Source organism: Macrobrachium rosenbergii, chromosome 1 (assembly GCF_040412425.1).
Source record: "Macrobrachium rosenbergii isolate ZJJX-2024 chromosome 1, ASM4041242v1, whole genome shotgun sequence".
Lineage (NCBI taxonomy): Eukaryota > Metazoa > Arthropoda > Malacostraca > Decapoda > Palaemonidae > Macrobrachium > Macrobrachium rosenbergii.
In genome coordinates, this window is record NC_089741.1 from 33,181,537 (window position 1) to 33,198,251 (window position 16,715).

General features: G+C 37.2%; 1 protein-coding gene across 1 annotated transcript; it reads right to left on the minus strand.

Moving 5' to 3' along the window:
* Positions 1-849: 849 nt before the first annotated feature.
* Positions 850-14,959, minus strand: LOC136847516 (uncharacterized transporter HI_0519-like). Its single transcript, XM_067119281.1, has 13 exons — positions 14,823-14,959; positions 12,429-12,614; positions 11,113-11,217; positions 8,293-8,373; positions 7,561-7,646; positions 6,387-6,540; positions 4,739-4,933; positions 4,211-4,372; positions 3,770-4,023; positions 3,215-3,389; positions 2,513-2,671; positions 2,035-2,215; positions 850-1,731 (listed from the first exon to the last, which is right to left on the minus strand). The coding sequence occupies exons 1-13, from the start codon at positions 14,910-14,912 to the stop codon at positions 1,664-1,666; spliced, it is 1,896 nt and encodes a 631-aa protein (XP_066975382.1). The 5' UTR covers positions 14,913-14,959; the 3' UTR covers positions 850-1,663.
* Between the last annotated feature and the right edge of the window lie 1,756 nt (positions 14,960-16,715).

The following is a 16,715-nucleotide window of genomic DNA, read 5'->3' on the forward strand; positions in this document are numbered from 1 at the left end:
AACACGGCTGCTGGTCCTGAAAATGAAATAGCAATGTGTGCAGATGATCCAACTCTTGTACAAACTTACAGCAATGCGTGCAGATGATGCAACTCTTGTACTAACTTAAGAGCAATGTGTGCAGATAATACAGCTCTTGTACTAACTTAGGAGCAATGTGTGCAGATGATACAGCTCTTGTACAAACTTACAGCAATGTGTGCAGATGATGCAACTGTTGTACTAACTTAGAGCAATGTGTGCAGATGATACAACTCTTGTACTAACTTAAGAGCAATGTGTGTAGATAATACAGCTCTTGTAATGACTTGCAGCAATGCATGCAGATGATGCAACTGTTGTACTAACTTAGAGCAATGTGTGCAGATGACACAACTCTTGTACTAACTTAGAGCAATGTGTGCAGATGATACAACTCTTGTACTAACTTAAGAGCAATGTGTGTAGATAATACAGCTCTTGTAATGACTTGCAGCAATGCATGCAGATGATGCAACTGTTGTACTAACTTAGAGCAATGTGTGCAGATGATACAACTCTTGTACTAACTTAAGAGCAATGTGTGTGGATAATACAGCTCTTGTAATGACTTGCAGCAATGCATGCAGATGACGCAACTCTTGTACTAACTTAGAGCAATGTATGCAGATGATACAACTCTTGTACTAACTTACAGCAATGTTTGTGCAGATGATGCAACTCTTGTGCTAACTTACGCGCTCTCTGTAATGTAGAATGGGGTAATTCGTCTGTCCTTGTTCGTCTAAACAGTTTAGTTGCAACTTGTGTACAAAATGAAAGTGGAAATCTATGCATACTCGGACTAGTCAACTCACTAAGACAAACGGAAGGATTTCACGGAATGTTTATTCATAAATACAATTATCACATGGAACCATGGAAAAATATCCACATATAAAATACGCTATATTATATTTCATGTATAAAATATATTTCAATCTCTTTCATGTTGCTAAAATACATAATAATGGACATTTAAGTATTATATCTATCACGTTTATATACACATTTAACATAAAAAACTGATATACATAGGAAATTAAGAAATTATTTACTATTTACAAGTGAAAAACAATGAAGCACTTCGTTGTACAACCATAAAGTATATTCAAGTGGGTGCCATTCATCAGAAAATTTACTGCGGCTTAAGAGATTTTAAAACCTGTAAAATCTGTGATTCAGTTTCATTTCAAGAAACTCCTCAATTTTGTAAAAATAACTGCATCGATACAGCAGAGTACATAAAACCTCTCTGAAAAGTGAATATTAAAAACCTTTGCATGACACTATAATCATTTAAATACTATAACACAGAGATCATAATTTAAAAAAAAAAAAAAAAAGACAGTCACAAAATACAGTTCAAGACGTGAACGGCTACGCTGCAGTCTGTTCGTTTGGACTTGACAGTAAATTTCCACAGACGCCACTACAGAAGCTTCCATTTGTCTTCTGGCTGGCCAAAGCCTCTGGTGGCTGGTGAGCAACATGAGCGTCCGTCAGTCACAGGTAACTTCAACGATACCAGCTGTGGATATTTACCGTAAACTCCAAAAACACAAAGATGAGACTATATGTACGTATAAGTATCTACAAAAGGCGACGAAAGACCTTGACGGCAGAATAAAATGTAAACGATGAGTTAGGTGAGCGTGAAGTTAGCTGTACTGTTGCCAGAAGTTGCTACGGGTCCTTCGCTCAGTAGTGTACCTGTGGGCAGAGGGCAAGGATGAATATTAGGGGCCTAATGGAACCCATTGCTTTATAGTGTTTCTGAAGACAAAATGAAAGAATGTTTGAGCTCTACTTGCATTAATTAATAGACTAAAATAGTCAAAACTTCTTTAAGGGTACCTTGAATGGCAATTTTCTGAAAAATATGGAACGAGACTCAAAAGGAGAGGCAGAAAAGATGGATTGATACGTGAAACTTGGGGCAACTTCCTTAAAGGATCAAACAATGAAAGAAGGAAAAACTGGGCAAAATGGACAGATGAAGGCAAAATTTCTTACCAGCGATACAGGCGGTGAGGAAGCAGGCGCAACTGCCCGAGATCATAGCCCTGACGACGACACTGGCCAGGTCAGCTTTCCGCGACGGTGCCATAGCACCGAAGCCTCCCAGATTGATGCCGATGGCACTGATGTTGCTGAAGCCACAGAGGGCATAAGTGGCGATGATTTCAGCTCGCCTCTGGGAAACAGAAACAAAAAATTCAAGTCACAATACTGTTCTGTCTGAAGGATATTTCTAGTCCAGGTTTCTGGTACAGTAAAGCTATGAGTGTTATGGCAAGACCTCAGAGTCAAGGAGAGACTGGTTTTATGCGGAATCTTTTGGTTTGATTAGCATTGCCTATACAGAGTTCTGAAGAAAAACTGAATCTAAACTTAGGCTACCTGACAAAAAATGCCCCCTACAACATTTGAAACATGACTCAGTAAACTTTAAGAACAACCCAGTTGAATACTCCACAACCACACTACTCACTGATAATTCATTTCTTTTCTTCATGTTTGCCAGCTCTGAATAAGCGACAAATTCATTGACAATCGTCTTGATACCGACAAGCTGGCCCACTTTGTCGCATTCCGACCAGTCCACACCCATGACCCACGCAAGGGGCATGAAGATCCACCCAAACAGATTCTGTAAAAGATAAAGTTTTTAAATTAATCACTCCAGATAATACATCCAAGTCAATGAGGAAGGTGACCTTTGCAATCTTCTATTTATTCATTTCTCCTAAAAAAATTTTTTTTGGCATCTGCATTGTACAGATACAGACTAGTGTTTCTTTCTTAATACTCAGCCAATAATGCAGACATGTGTTAAATTTAGAACTCCAGCATTGTAAAACCATGACACAGAACAAGAGTTGGTTTTGTTTCTCTATAAAATCTTGGTGACCTGTTAAGGTAGGTGTGATTTAAATCTTTGCTTTTAATAAAAACTGATTCTTTCCAGGTAGGCAATCTGTTTCAATCTTTCTTGATGGCTGAGGGGATTAAGTTATTGGAGCCAAAGCTCTGACCCAGAATGACATAGGTTCTAATCCCGATCAAAGCAGGTTCACACACGACATTTGACTCCTTTCTCGTTGAGTGTAAGTTACGGCCAAGGTATGTATGGTGAATTACAATAACGGGGTATTCATGGCAAAGCATTAAAAGACAAAATTCCCCACTCTACCTGGAGACTGCAGACCCCAGCCTCTGCACCAGCAAGGGTGCAAGTCCAGTCCATGAGGCTGCTGCAGAGGGAGATGAAGGCGTAGAAGGCGATCAGATTCGCAGCGATGTTCGCCACCAAGGGAATGGCGTTTGTGACTCCCACCATCGCAGCATGCAGCCAGTTGGTCTCCTCGCTGATTCAAAAACAGAATGAGAAATGTGAGATGAAATCTCCAAACACATAAGTCTGTCTGAAAATAAACAGATCTCTCACAAGATGAAAACATCCAGATAAATATGTCTGTCTGAAAGTAAGATGATTTCTCACAAGAAGAAGTTAGCTGCATGACTTTCCTACTTCTGCTCTCCAACCCTTCCCTTCCGGCTCTTACTAGATGCCCAACTTCTTTGACTTTGTATTGCTCCAATTTGGCCATCCCAGTGAAAGTCTATTAACTTCCATTTACAAATAAATCCTTCGGGAAAACCCAGTGAGTGCCTACTATCTTCCCTTTAGAGCCGGCATCACAGGGAAGGGTGGCGTACCCTGAAAACTCACTAGGAAGAAGCTTACCCCTTCGTGATTCTAATGTCGTTGACTCCAGTCTTAGAGACTTTGGTTTCAGGGTAGAAGAGCTTTGCAAAGGCGAGAGCTGCAGGGGCGCTCATGACGGAAGCTGAGAGGAGATGGGTTGGGTCCACGCCAAAGGAGATGTAGGCTGCCAGGACAGACCCGGCTATGGTGGCAAATCCTCCAGTCATGACGGCGTGCAGCTCAGACTTGGTCATGAGTGGTATGTACGGCTTGATCAGAAGAGGGGCCTCTGTCTGCACACAGAAACAAAAAGAGATTAAGAGCTTGATGCTATGGCTCCACACCTGGGAAATCTTTCAGAAGTAATCTATGGTACATGATTTACAGAAAAACTAATCGATGACGCAAAATAATACCCAAGAACCTTCTCCACTGGAAAATGTTGAAACTACTGCATTCTACAGGTGATTCTGAACTTACTTGTCCTAAGAATATATTAGCAGCTGCGTTCACGCTTTCGCAAGCGGTGGTGCCAACGGTCACCTGCAAGAACCAGCCGAGCTTGATGACGACCCACTGCATAGCACCCCAGTAATACAGGATCTGGATGCAAAAACTGAAGAAGAGGATGACGGATAGCACCTGGAAAGAAATAGGAAGAGATGAGACATATTCAACTGGTGTTTCTCAATAAGACTGTAGGGTAACGCCTAGGAAAAATTTGTAGCTCTTAGCAATGCATTAAAATAGCTTTGAGTTGAGTGGATAACAGATGGACACAGCAGTACGGTAACTAGTAGCTAAGAAAGGATGATTGTGTTATGGTATACAGCATAATATGATAGTTTGGACAAGATTAGGTTAGGCTGGGTACTTAGCATAACTCCTGAAATGCACTTGCTCCAATATCTTCTTCAAATCAACAAGGTTTAAAGTACTTGAACTGTCACAATTTAGAGCTGTGACAAGTATTTCCCAACTACCACACTATATATCATCTATCCTTACCTTGAATGCAAACACGAACTGCTTCGTGATCAGGTCACCAAAGACGAAGCCCGAGCCATCGTCTGTAAACGCCAAGAATCTGCTGACTCTGTCGCCGGCACATTTGAACACACCTTTGCCCACATCCCACCGGAGGATGAAGAGACCCAAGACGAATTGGAGACCCATTCCCCAGGCAACATGGCGCCAACGAACCTGCAGAGTTTAATATTTGCTTCGTTAACATACAGCCACAGCGAGAGAAAGAATGTCTCTATTTCTAACACATCTATCCCGCTCACTGAAGAATTATATATGGATATGAATCTAAATCAAAACAAGCAAGTCTGAAAGAAAGAAATAAGAGTAGCATTTAAGAAGACAAATGAAAATTTGGCTAGGGTTGAAACAATGCAGTGGAGGGGGTTTCTGACCAGCATGAACGTTCAGGAATGAGGTCACTAAGTCATCAGGGAGTGTTTACAGGCACAGACCCAAAGAAAGAAAGAATAAAAGCATTAGGTGATGGGGCACTGAAACTGGAGATCCTAAAGATGGTTTACTGTAATGTGTTGCTGAGAGATAAAATACAGAGGACTGTTCACAGGCTTTGAAGAATATCAGTACAGCGGTTGATAGAAACTGAATGATAAAATGTGAGAAATAATAATAATTGAAGGGTATTCTGAGTCAGTACCATAGGAAGAAAGTTGATCTTTAGTAAAGTGCAGAGACAAGGGTTACCGAGCAAATGGATCATAAAATTAAAAATGCAAACAGAGAGGTGCTATCAAAAGAGGATGAAGACCTGTGCCAGTGGAGTGGTCTTGGAGTTGCTGGTTGCAGGGGGTAGAAGAGAAAACATGTCTGAGCATTTCAAGTGTGGAAATGCTTTTGGAATTTATTTTTTGAAAACTGAAGGGTTCAAGAAAGGAAAGATGAATGGAGGAATGGGATTATATACTAGATGCTGCCATGTTGAGGTGACAGTAGGACCAAGTAACTGACCAGAGCCTGTAAGTCTGTCTATGCAGATTTCTCCTTCAATACTTTTATTATTATTATTATTATTATTATTATTATTATTATTATTATTATTATTATTATTATTATTATTATTATTATTCAGCAGGTGAACGTTATTCACATGGAGCAAGCCCACAGGGGCCACTGACTGGAAATTCAAGCTTCCAAAGAATATTATGTTCATTAAAAAGGAGTAACAGAAGGCAATGGGAAATACAGAAAACTTCTAATGCAATTACCAATCTTTACATGAGCATATTCACACCACAACCTGGTTTGCAGGACTTGGGCAGATGTTGATAAACATTCTCATTCTTCCTATGCCTGTGCACTAACCATGAAGCAGTACTGACTGAAAAATGGCTATCTATTTCAGTGTCACAGTGAAATCCATTTTTACCCAAACTTTCTCTAAATTGGTCCCTCTTTCTGTACAGTATTTCCCTTTACTTCCTCTTACTTCTTCCTAATGTACACCTTAATATTCCCTGAAAGCTTGAATTTCAGGTCAATGGCCCCTATGGTGGGCTTGTTTGATATGAATAGGGTTCATCTACTGATTACTAATAATACCATTAAGTGAATAAGTGTATCTTTAAATTCAGAAGCAGTCTTTCCAGAAGAGTTCGCCAGGCTCTCTAACCTTTCTGGGTGCCGTGGAGAAGAGGAATCCGAAGAGAAGCAACACGAAAACGCCGAAGAGAGAAACAAGGCGTTGGGGGTCGTCCTTGGTGTCAAAATACAGGAAAACGCCGACAGCTGCTAGGAGGCCAATGTACACGAAGAACTGGACTAGCCTGTGAAAGGGAAGACATTAAGTCTTAACGACAATGTTCATAAAATACACAGAAATGTTAGGGTATGATTTTGGAGAAAATATTACATTACAAAAGTACCAGTACATGAATCATGCTTGTGGAAGTTTTTAAACAGAAAACAGAGGCATTGATTGGAGGTTTTTAAACAGAAAACACAAGCATTAATTGGAAGTTTTTAAACAGAAAACAGAGACATTAATTGGAAGTTTTTAAACAGAAAACAGAAGCATTAATTGGAAGTTTTTAAACAGAAAACAGAAGCATTAATTGGAAGTTTTTAAACAGAAAACAGAGGCATTAATTGGAAGTTTTTAAACAGAAAACACACACATTAATTGGAAGTTTTTAAACAGACAACAGAGGCATTAATTGGAAGTTTTTAAACAGACAACAGAGGCATTAATTGGAAGTTTTTAAACAGACAACAGAGGCATTAATTGGAAGTTTTTAAACAGAAAACAGAGACATTAATTGGAAGTTTTTAAACATAAAACAGACACATTAATTGGAAGTTTTTAAACAGACAACAGAGGCATTAATTGGAAGTTTTTAAAAGGAAAACAGAGACATTAATTGGAAGTTTTAAACAGAAAACAGAGGCATAAATTGGAAGTTTTTAAACAGAAAAGAGACATTAACTGTAAGTTTTTAAACAGAAAACAGAGGCATTAACTGGAAGTTTTTAAACATAAAACACACACATTAATTGGAAGTTTATAAACAGACAACAGAGGCATTAATTGGAAGTTTTTAAACAGAAAACAGAGACATTAATTGGAAGTTTTTAAACAGAAAACAGAGGCATTAATTGGAAGTTTTTAAACAGAAAACAGAGACATTAACTGTAAGTTTTTAAACAGAAAACAGAGGCATTAATTGGAAGTTTTTAAACAGAAAACAGAGGCATTAATTGGAAGTTTTTAAACAGACAACAGAATCATTAATTTTCAAGGGAAATAAATGTTAAATAAAACAAACTGAACTGAATAAAACACTAACCTGAACTGCCACAGTTTGCCACACATATTTGATATATGTCTGATGAATCTTTCGTACAGGAAGAGGCCAAAATACGGCTTGATGATCTGTAAACGAGAAAAAGAAACAGTAATATTAATTAACTGTAAACGAGAAAAAGAAACAGTAATATTAATTAACAAGTAAAAAATGCGCCGAAGTTTCTTCGGCGCAATCGAGTTTTCTGTACAGCCGCTACAGCGTATAATCAAGGCCACCGGAAATAGATCTATCTTTCGGTGGTCTCGGTATAATGCAGTAAGAGCTACGGCCCATGAAACTTTAACCACGGCCCGGTGGTGGCATATCTATACCGTTGCCAGAAGCACGATTATGGCTAACTTTAACCTTAAATGAAATAAAAACTACTGAGGAGGCTAGAGGACTGCAATTCGGTATGTTTGATGATTAGAGGGTGAATGATCAACATACCAATTTGCAGCCCTCTAGCCTCAGCACTTTTTTAAGATCTGAGGGCGGACAGAAAAAGTGCGGACAGAGGAAAGTGCGGACGGACAGACAAAGCCGGCACAATCGTTATCTTTTACAGAAAACTAAAAAAAGGAGACAAAATATTCCACAGGCCGGATAAGATTCTGATACCACCCGAGAGATGATTATGTTTAAGCTGCAGAAACACGGACAGTTTTAAGTTCATTTCTTCCCATTTCGTCCCACAGGTGGTGGGTGGGAGCAACCAGACCTCTCTCTTACCTGGAAATAGATGAGTCCCGTGACGGCGAAGAAGGTGATTATGATCAGAAGTCCGTCTCCCTCACACCAGTAATCGTTTTCCTGTCAAGAAGGAATGGAGATGTGAAATTATTATTATTATTATTATTATTATTATTATTATTCAGACCACGAAACCCTATTCATATGGAACAAGCCCACCGCAGGGGGCCACTGACTTGAAATTCAAGCTTCCAAAGATTATTATTATTATTATTATTATTATTATTATTATTATTATTATTATTATTATTATTATTATTATTATTATTATTATTATTCAGAACTCGAACTCTATTCATATGGAACAAGCCCACCGCAGGGGCCACTGACTTGAAATTCAAGCTTCCAAAGAATATTATGATGTTCATTAGGAAGAAGAAAGAGAAGCTAAGGGGAATTACAGAAAGAAGAGATCCCACTCACTTATTAAAAAAAATAAATCAATAAATCAATAAATAGATAATAATGTATTAAAATCTTAGGAGAACAGCATTAGGGTAGCAATGCGTTGCCTCTTCGCTTGAACTTCTGAAGAAGAAGTTCCAATTGCAAGACATCCTCTGAAGGGAGGCTGTTCCAAAGTCCTCCAACGGGTGTGAGGAGGAATAAAGGACCTCTGCGACTTTGGAGAAGTTCGACAGCTTGGCACATTTACAATACACTATACACAACTTTAAACTTGTGTATAGTGGCCCAGCAATACACACTTTCAATCTTGCGTATAGTGGCCCAACAATACACATCTTTAAACTTGCGTATAGTGGCCCAACAATACACACTTGCAATCTTGCGTACAGTGGCCCAACAATACACACTTTCAATCTTGCGTACAGTGGCCCAACAATACACACTTTCAATCTTGCGTATAGTGGCCCAACAATACACATCTTTAAACTTGTGTATAGTGGCCCAACAATACACACTTGCAATCTTGCGTACAGTGGCCCAACAATACACACTTTCAATCTTGCGTAAATGGCCCAACAATACACAATTTCAATCTTGCATATAGTGGCCCAACAATACACACTTTCAAACTTGTGTATAGTGGCCCAACAATACACACTTGCAATCTTGCGTACAGTGGCCCAACAATACACACTTTCAATCTTGCGTATAGTGGCCCAACAATACACACTTTCAATCTTGCGTATAGTGGCCCAACAATACACAATTTCAATCTTGCATATAGTGGCCCAACAATACACACTTTCAAACTTGTGTATAGTGGCCCAACAATACACACTTTCAAACTTGTGAACTTGTGTATAGTGGCCCAACAATACACAACTTTAAACTTGTGTATAGTGGCCCAACAATACACACTTTCAATCTTGTGCATAGTGGCATCATAGCAGTCTGATTTCATACTGAACTGAAGTATCAAGGTCACCAGTCGATGGCACTGAACTGATTGAATTGAACTAAACTGAATATAGAATTTAGGCCAAAGTCCAATCACTGGAACCTATGAGGTCATTCAGCGCAGAAAGAAAACCTCAAAGCAGTTGCAATATGAATCAATTGTTAGGAGAGGGTTAAGGAAAGTCAGATGGAAGAAAGGGAATATGAACGGAGGTACAGTAAAAGGAATGAAAGGGGTTGCAGTTAAAAGTCAGGTTGATTGTGACATCAGCAAGACAACGAAGAGGATTCCGAGGAAGGTCCTCACGGGAAACCCCTCAGCAACCCGAAGGACATCTAGGAAATACCAACGGCGTAGGATTGACTCCCTGAGTCATCCAGAAGGATTTCCTCAGCCCATGAGTAACCTTTCTGGCATCCTCGCCTGAAGACGGAGGTGGGTAACGGTGGATTCTTGAGGGGAAAGGCGGAATGAAGGAAATTTGAATAAGAATTTAGAAACAAAACACCTGTTTTTCCTTTGCTCTGTAGGATGATGGGATATGCAATGACATTCTTTGGAGGAGTGAAGGATAAAATTTAGGCCAAAGGCCAAGCGCTGGGTCCTACGATGAGGTCATTCAGCAATGAAAAGGAAATTATTATTATTATTATTATTATTATTATTATTATTATTATTATTATTATTATTATTATTATTATTATTATTATTATTGAGAAGATGAACCCTATATTCATATGGAACAAGCCCACCACAGGGGCCACTGACTTGAAATTCAAGCTTCCAAAAGAATATTATTATTATTATTATTATTATTATTATTATTATTATTTATTATTATTATTATTATTATTATTATTGAGAAGATTAACCTAAAGAATACTATTATTATTATTATTATTATTATTATTATTATTATTATTCAGTAGATGAACCCTATTCATATGGAACAAGCCCACCACAGGGGCCACTGACTTGAAATTCAAGCTTCCAAAGAATATTATGGTGCTCATTCGAAAGAAGTAACAGAATGTAATTGGGAATACAGAAACAGATAAATTAACAAATAAATAAATAAAAGTGTAATTAAAACATTAAAATACATCTTGAACTGAGAGTGAAAACGTTTGAAAGGCGTAACAGGAAGAAAACCTTGCAGTTGCACATATATATACACTAGAAGAGTACAAAATACAAATATATATCTCATAGTTGCAAGAGATTGCACAATAGTTTGCATTAGAGGGAAATGTGGACCAATCTGTCTAGCTAACTACCTAGATAGATAGCTAGTTCGATAAATGGAGATATAGATAGATAGATCTCTCAGACGCTTGGACCAATCTATCTAGCTATCTACCCAGATAGATAGCTAGTGAGATAGATGGAGATATAGACAGATAGAGTTATAGAAAGATCTCTCAGACTCTCACCTCTGCTTTTGTAGGTACCCTAAGAACGTAGATGAAGTATACTGTGTAGAGTGTAGCCAGTACACTCAAGAACACCCTTTTCAGCCAGATCTTGACCTTCTTGCTCTGGAAAAAAAAAAGAAGAAGAGATTGTTATCAATCATGCAAGGAGAATACGCAGTTTGGATTAAGCCACAATCAGTACTTGTTTCGAGTCCAAAATATATTTCAGGAGATGGAACTGAATTGAATGGGATATAGAATTTAGGCCAAAGGCCAAGTACTGGGACCTATGAGGTCATTCAGCGCTGAAACGGAAACTGATAGTAAAAAGGCTTGAAAGGCGTAACAGGAGGAAAACCTCAAAGCAGTTGCACTATGAATCAATTGTCAGGAGAAGGTTGAGGAAAGTAAGATGGAAGAAAGAGAATATGAAAGGAGGTACAGTAAAGGAAACGAAAGGAGTTGCAGCTAGGGGTGTGTGGGTGTGTTTTACCTAGAAAATTAAAAACAAGTAACAAATGCGTCGAAGTTTCTTCGGCGCAATCGATTTTTTCTGTACAGCCGCTACAGCGTATAATCAATGCCACCTAAGATAGATCTATCTTTCGGTGGTCTCGGTATAATGCTGTATGAGCCGCGGTCCATGAAACTTTAACCACGGGCCGGTGGTGGCCCATCCTATATCGTTGCCAGAAGCACGATTATGGCTAAGTTTAACCTTAAATAATATCAAAACTACCCAGGCTAGAGGGCTGCAATTTGGTATGTTTAATGACTGGAGGGTGTATGATCAACATGCCAATTTGCAGCCCTCTAGCCTCAGTAGTTTTCAAGATCTGTGAGCGGACAGAGAAAGTGCGGACAGAAAAAGTGCGGACAGAAAAAGTGCAGACAGAAAAAAGTGTAGACAGAATAAAGTGCGGACAGAATAAAGTGCGGGCAGAAAAAGTGCGCACAGAATAAAGTGCGGTCGGAAAAAGTGTGGACAGAATAAAAAGCGGACAGAATAAAGTGCCGAGAGAAAAAGTGTTGACAGAAAAAGTGCGGACAAAAAAGTGCGGACAGAAAAAAGTGCGGACAAAAAAAGTAGACAGAAAAAAGTGCGGACAGAAAATGTGTAGACAGAATAAGTGCTGACAGAAAAAGTGCGGACAGAAAAAAGTGCGGACAGAAAAATGCAGACAGAAAAAGTGCAGACATAAAAAAGTCCAGACAGAATAAAGTGTGGACTACAAAAAGGCGGACAGAAAAAGCGAGGACAGAAAAAGTCCGGACGGACAGACAAACCCGGAACAATACTTTTCTTTCACAGAAAACTAAAAAAAAAAATTCACCTCAGACAAGGATTTGTAGCCGGGTATCAGAGAGCAGATGCTGTAATCCTCATCCTCTTCTTCCTCTGCTCCTCCACATCCTAGACCTTCCTCCACATCCTTGCCAGGAGCCCCGTGAGGATTCTTGGCTGTCCCGTTGCAATCCTGCTGAGGATAGGGAGGCTTCTCGTCGAATCCTATCTGGTACTGCAATGAAAAGAATAGGATGTTATTAATGTTTTTATCTTAGTATTTTTCTACGTTAGTTTTGTGCGATACTGTATGTATATATGTGTGTATATATTACGTATGTGTGTGTGTATGTATATATATATATATATATATATATATATATATATATATATATATATATATATATATATATATATATATATATATATATATATATAAATATATATACATATATTTTATATATATTTATAAATATTATATATATATATTAATATATATACATATTATATATATATATATATATATATATATATATATATATATATATATATATATATATACGTGTGTGTGTGTGAATTTATAACAAAGTTTTTTATCCTTTTTCCTTCAAAATGCAAAAAAAAAAAAAATTAATAATTCTATATTTATTCCCATTATCCATAAGTGCCTTGTAAATCCTCTTTATCATTTTTACTTTCACTTCCTTTTATCAATGAGCAAACGGGAAAGTAAAAGAATGAATAATAATAATAATAATAATAATAATAATAATAATAATAATAATAATAATAATAATAATAATTATTATTATTATTATTATTATTATTATTATTATTATTATTATTATTATTATTATTATTATTATTATTATTATAATAAAAGAATGATTAATAATTAAAATCTTTCAACCACTCAGAAAATTGAAGCCAGCTCAAACCAGCCATCACTGGTCACATTCTCTCTCTCTCTCTCTCTCTCTCTCTCTCTCTCTCTCTCTCTCTCTCTCTCTCTCTCTAATGTGCATTGCCTGGCCTGTGGAAACTGCCATCTAAATTATGCTTTAAAATATCTATGAATACAATGGGAAGTTTACAGAAGCACCTCTCTCTCTCTCTCTCTCTCTAATGTTCATTGCCTGTGCAAATTGCCATCTAAATTATGCTTTAAAATATCTATAATGATACCTGGGAAGTTTACAGAGGAACCTCTCTCTCTCTCTCTCTCTCTCTCTCTCTCTCTCTCTCTCTCTCTCTCTCTCTCTCTCTCTCTCTCCACAGTCACCTGCTGAGACCAATTTCACTGCTACCTGCTGGCGTCTCACTCCAGAAGCAGTGCGCAGACCTCTGCTTAATTAATTCCAGCAGGCGCATTTGCTTAATTCTGGACTGCTGACTGGCTGGCTGGCACAGCCTTTGTCTAAACGCCAGAGCATAAAAGCTTTGCTAGCTGAATTTTTTTAGGCAGTTACCCCTTGCGCCCAAACTGGATTATTCTCTGAAGTTCTGGTATTGCCCAGTGCAGAAAATTCTCTGGTGGTGTCTTCAGAGGACCAGTGCGTATAGATTAAGTTTTAGTCACCAGCCATTTTTCAATATAAGGTTGACCTGAACTGAATACAGAGTTTAGGACAGAAGCCAAGCAATGGGACCTATGAGGTCATTCAGCGCTGAAACGGAAATTTCACAGTAAAGGTTTGGAAAGGTGTAACAGGAGGAAAACCTCAAAGCTGTTGCACTATGAATCAATTCTTAGGAGAGGGTCGAGGAAAGCAAGATGGAAGAAAGAGAATATGGAAGGAGGTACAGTCAAAAGGAACTAAAGGGGTTGTAACAGCTAGGTCATTCCAAACTCTGGATTACAATGTTGGCAGATTCTAAGGTGGTGTCTTCAAAGGAACTATGTGTGTGTGTGTCTGTCACGTTTTTAGTCAGTTTTCAGCCATTTTTCAAGATAGGGTTCAAATGGTGAAGATTTAGAATCGATGATGATGATGATAATAATAATAATAATAATAATAATAATAATAATAATAATAATAATAATAATAATAATAATAATTATTATTATTATTATTATTATTATTATTATTATTATTATTATTATTATTATTATTATTATTATTATTATCATTATTATTATTATTATTATTATTATTATTATTATAATAAAAAAAATAAAAATAATAAAAATATCAATAATAAAAATAATAATAATAATAATAATCATAATAATATTAATAATAATAATAATAAAAATAATAATACTATAAATAATAATAAAATAATAATAATAATAATAATAATAATAATAATAATAATAATAATAATAATAAGAAAAAATAAAAATAATAATAACAATAATAAACATAATAATAATATAAAAAATATAATAATAATAATAATAATAATAATAATAATAATAATAATAATAATAATCCCATACCTCCAGATTTGGTTTGATCGATTTCAAGGTGACGCCGACGGCTCCGTCCGTCGCGTCCTCCTGAAAATTCGGGTTCTGGCGCCCGGTCATGGCTCTGAAGGGGGACCTGGAAGACAAAAAGGAGGTTCAGTAAAGTCAGTCTCTCTCTCTCTCTCTCTCTCTCTCTCTCTCTCTCTCTCTCTGTATCATTTACATAACTCTCAACTAAATTAAGCTTAATATATATTTATAATATTTATATATTAATATTACTCATGTCTATAAAGACAATAGGAGGTTTGAAAAGTCTCTTCCCTCTCTCTCTCTCTCTCTCTCTCTCTCACTCTCTCTCTCTCTCTCTCTCTCTCTCTCTCTCTCTCTCTCTCTCTCAAACACATCCACACACACACAATGTGCGTTACCTGTTAAAACTCCTGTCTAAATTACCCTTAATAATACTTTTAAAGACAATGGAAGGATCTACAAAGGAAGGCGTCTCTCTCTCTCTCTCTCTCTCTCTCTCTCTCTCTCTCTCTCTCTCTCTCTCTCTCTCTCTCTCTCTCTCCAAATGATTCTGAATAATATCAGTAAAGTAAATCTCTCGATTTTCTGACATTTTAGATGTCAGGATTTTCACTGAAATCTTGAAAACCCGAAGAGGAAATAGGTGAATTTCGCCTGAAAACTGCAAATGAATTTTAGCCATAATATAAAAAAAGAAAGAAAACACTTCAGCCCAATCGAGTTTTCTGTACAGCCACTACAGCGTATAATCAAGGCTACCGAAAACAGACCTATCTTTCGGTGGTCTCGGTGTAATGCTGTATGAGCCATGACCCATCAAACTTTAACCACGGCCCGGTGGTGACCTATCCTGTATCGGTGCCGGAAGCACGACTATGGCTAACTTTAACCTTAAATAAAAAAAAAACTACTGAGGCTATAGGGCTGCAATTTGGTACGTTTGATGGATGAAGGGTGGACGATCAACATGCCAATTTGCAGCCCTCTAGCCTCAGTAGTTTTTAAGATCTGAGGGCGGACAGGGAAAGTGCGGACAGAAAATAGTGCGGACAGAAAAAAGCACAGACAGAAAAAAGCGCGGATGGACAGACAAAGCCGGCACAATAGTTTTCTTTCACAGAAAACTAAAACCCCCCAATTTATTTTAAGCAGAGGCAGAACTGTCGGAGAACGTGATAGAATGACAAATATGAGTGTCCCCTTTAACATACAATGGAGGACCGCAGCTTTCTGGAATCCTGAAATCCTTTACAGGTGCCTCTAACCCGTGATTAATGACCGGTAACGATTTGTAAGTGCATGGGAATTAATTCAGGTAAGCACTAATGAGTAATATAAACTCTATAAGGGGTTGGTAATTGTGGAACGAAATAAAATTGTTATGGAGTAATGAGTGATATCAAGTCCATAAGGTGTTGGTAATTGTGGAATGAAATAAAATTGTTATACAATAATAAATGATAGAAAATTCATAAGGTGTTGATAATTGTGGAATGAAATAAAATTGTTATGGAGTAATTCCATAAGGGGTTGGTAATTGTGGAATGAAATAAAATGTTATGGAGTAATGAAAGATATAAACTCCATAGGAAGTGATATAAACTCCATAAGGCATTGATAATTGTGGAATGAAATAAAATTGTTATGGAGTAATGAGTGATATAAAATCCATAAGGCATTGATAATTGAGGAATGAAATAAAACTGTTATGGAGTAATGAGTGATATAAAATCCATAAGGCGTTGATAATTGTGGAATGAAATAAAATAGTTATGAAGTAATGATTGATGGAAAATCCATAAGGCGTTGATGATTGTGGAATGAAATCAAATTGTTATGGAGTAATGAGTGGCAGAAAATCCATAAGGCGTTGATAATTGTGGAATGAAA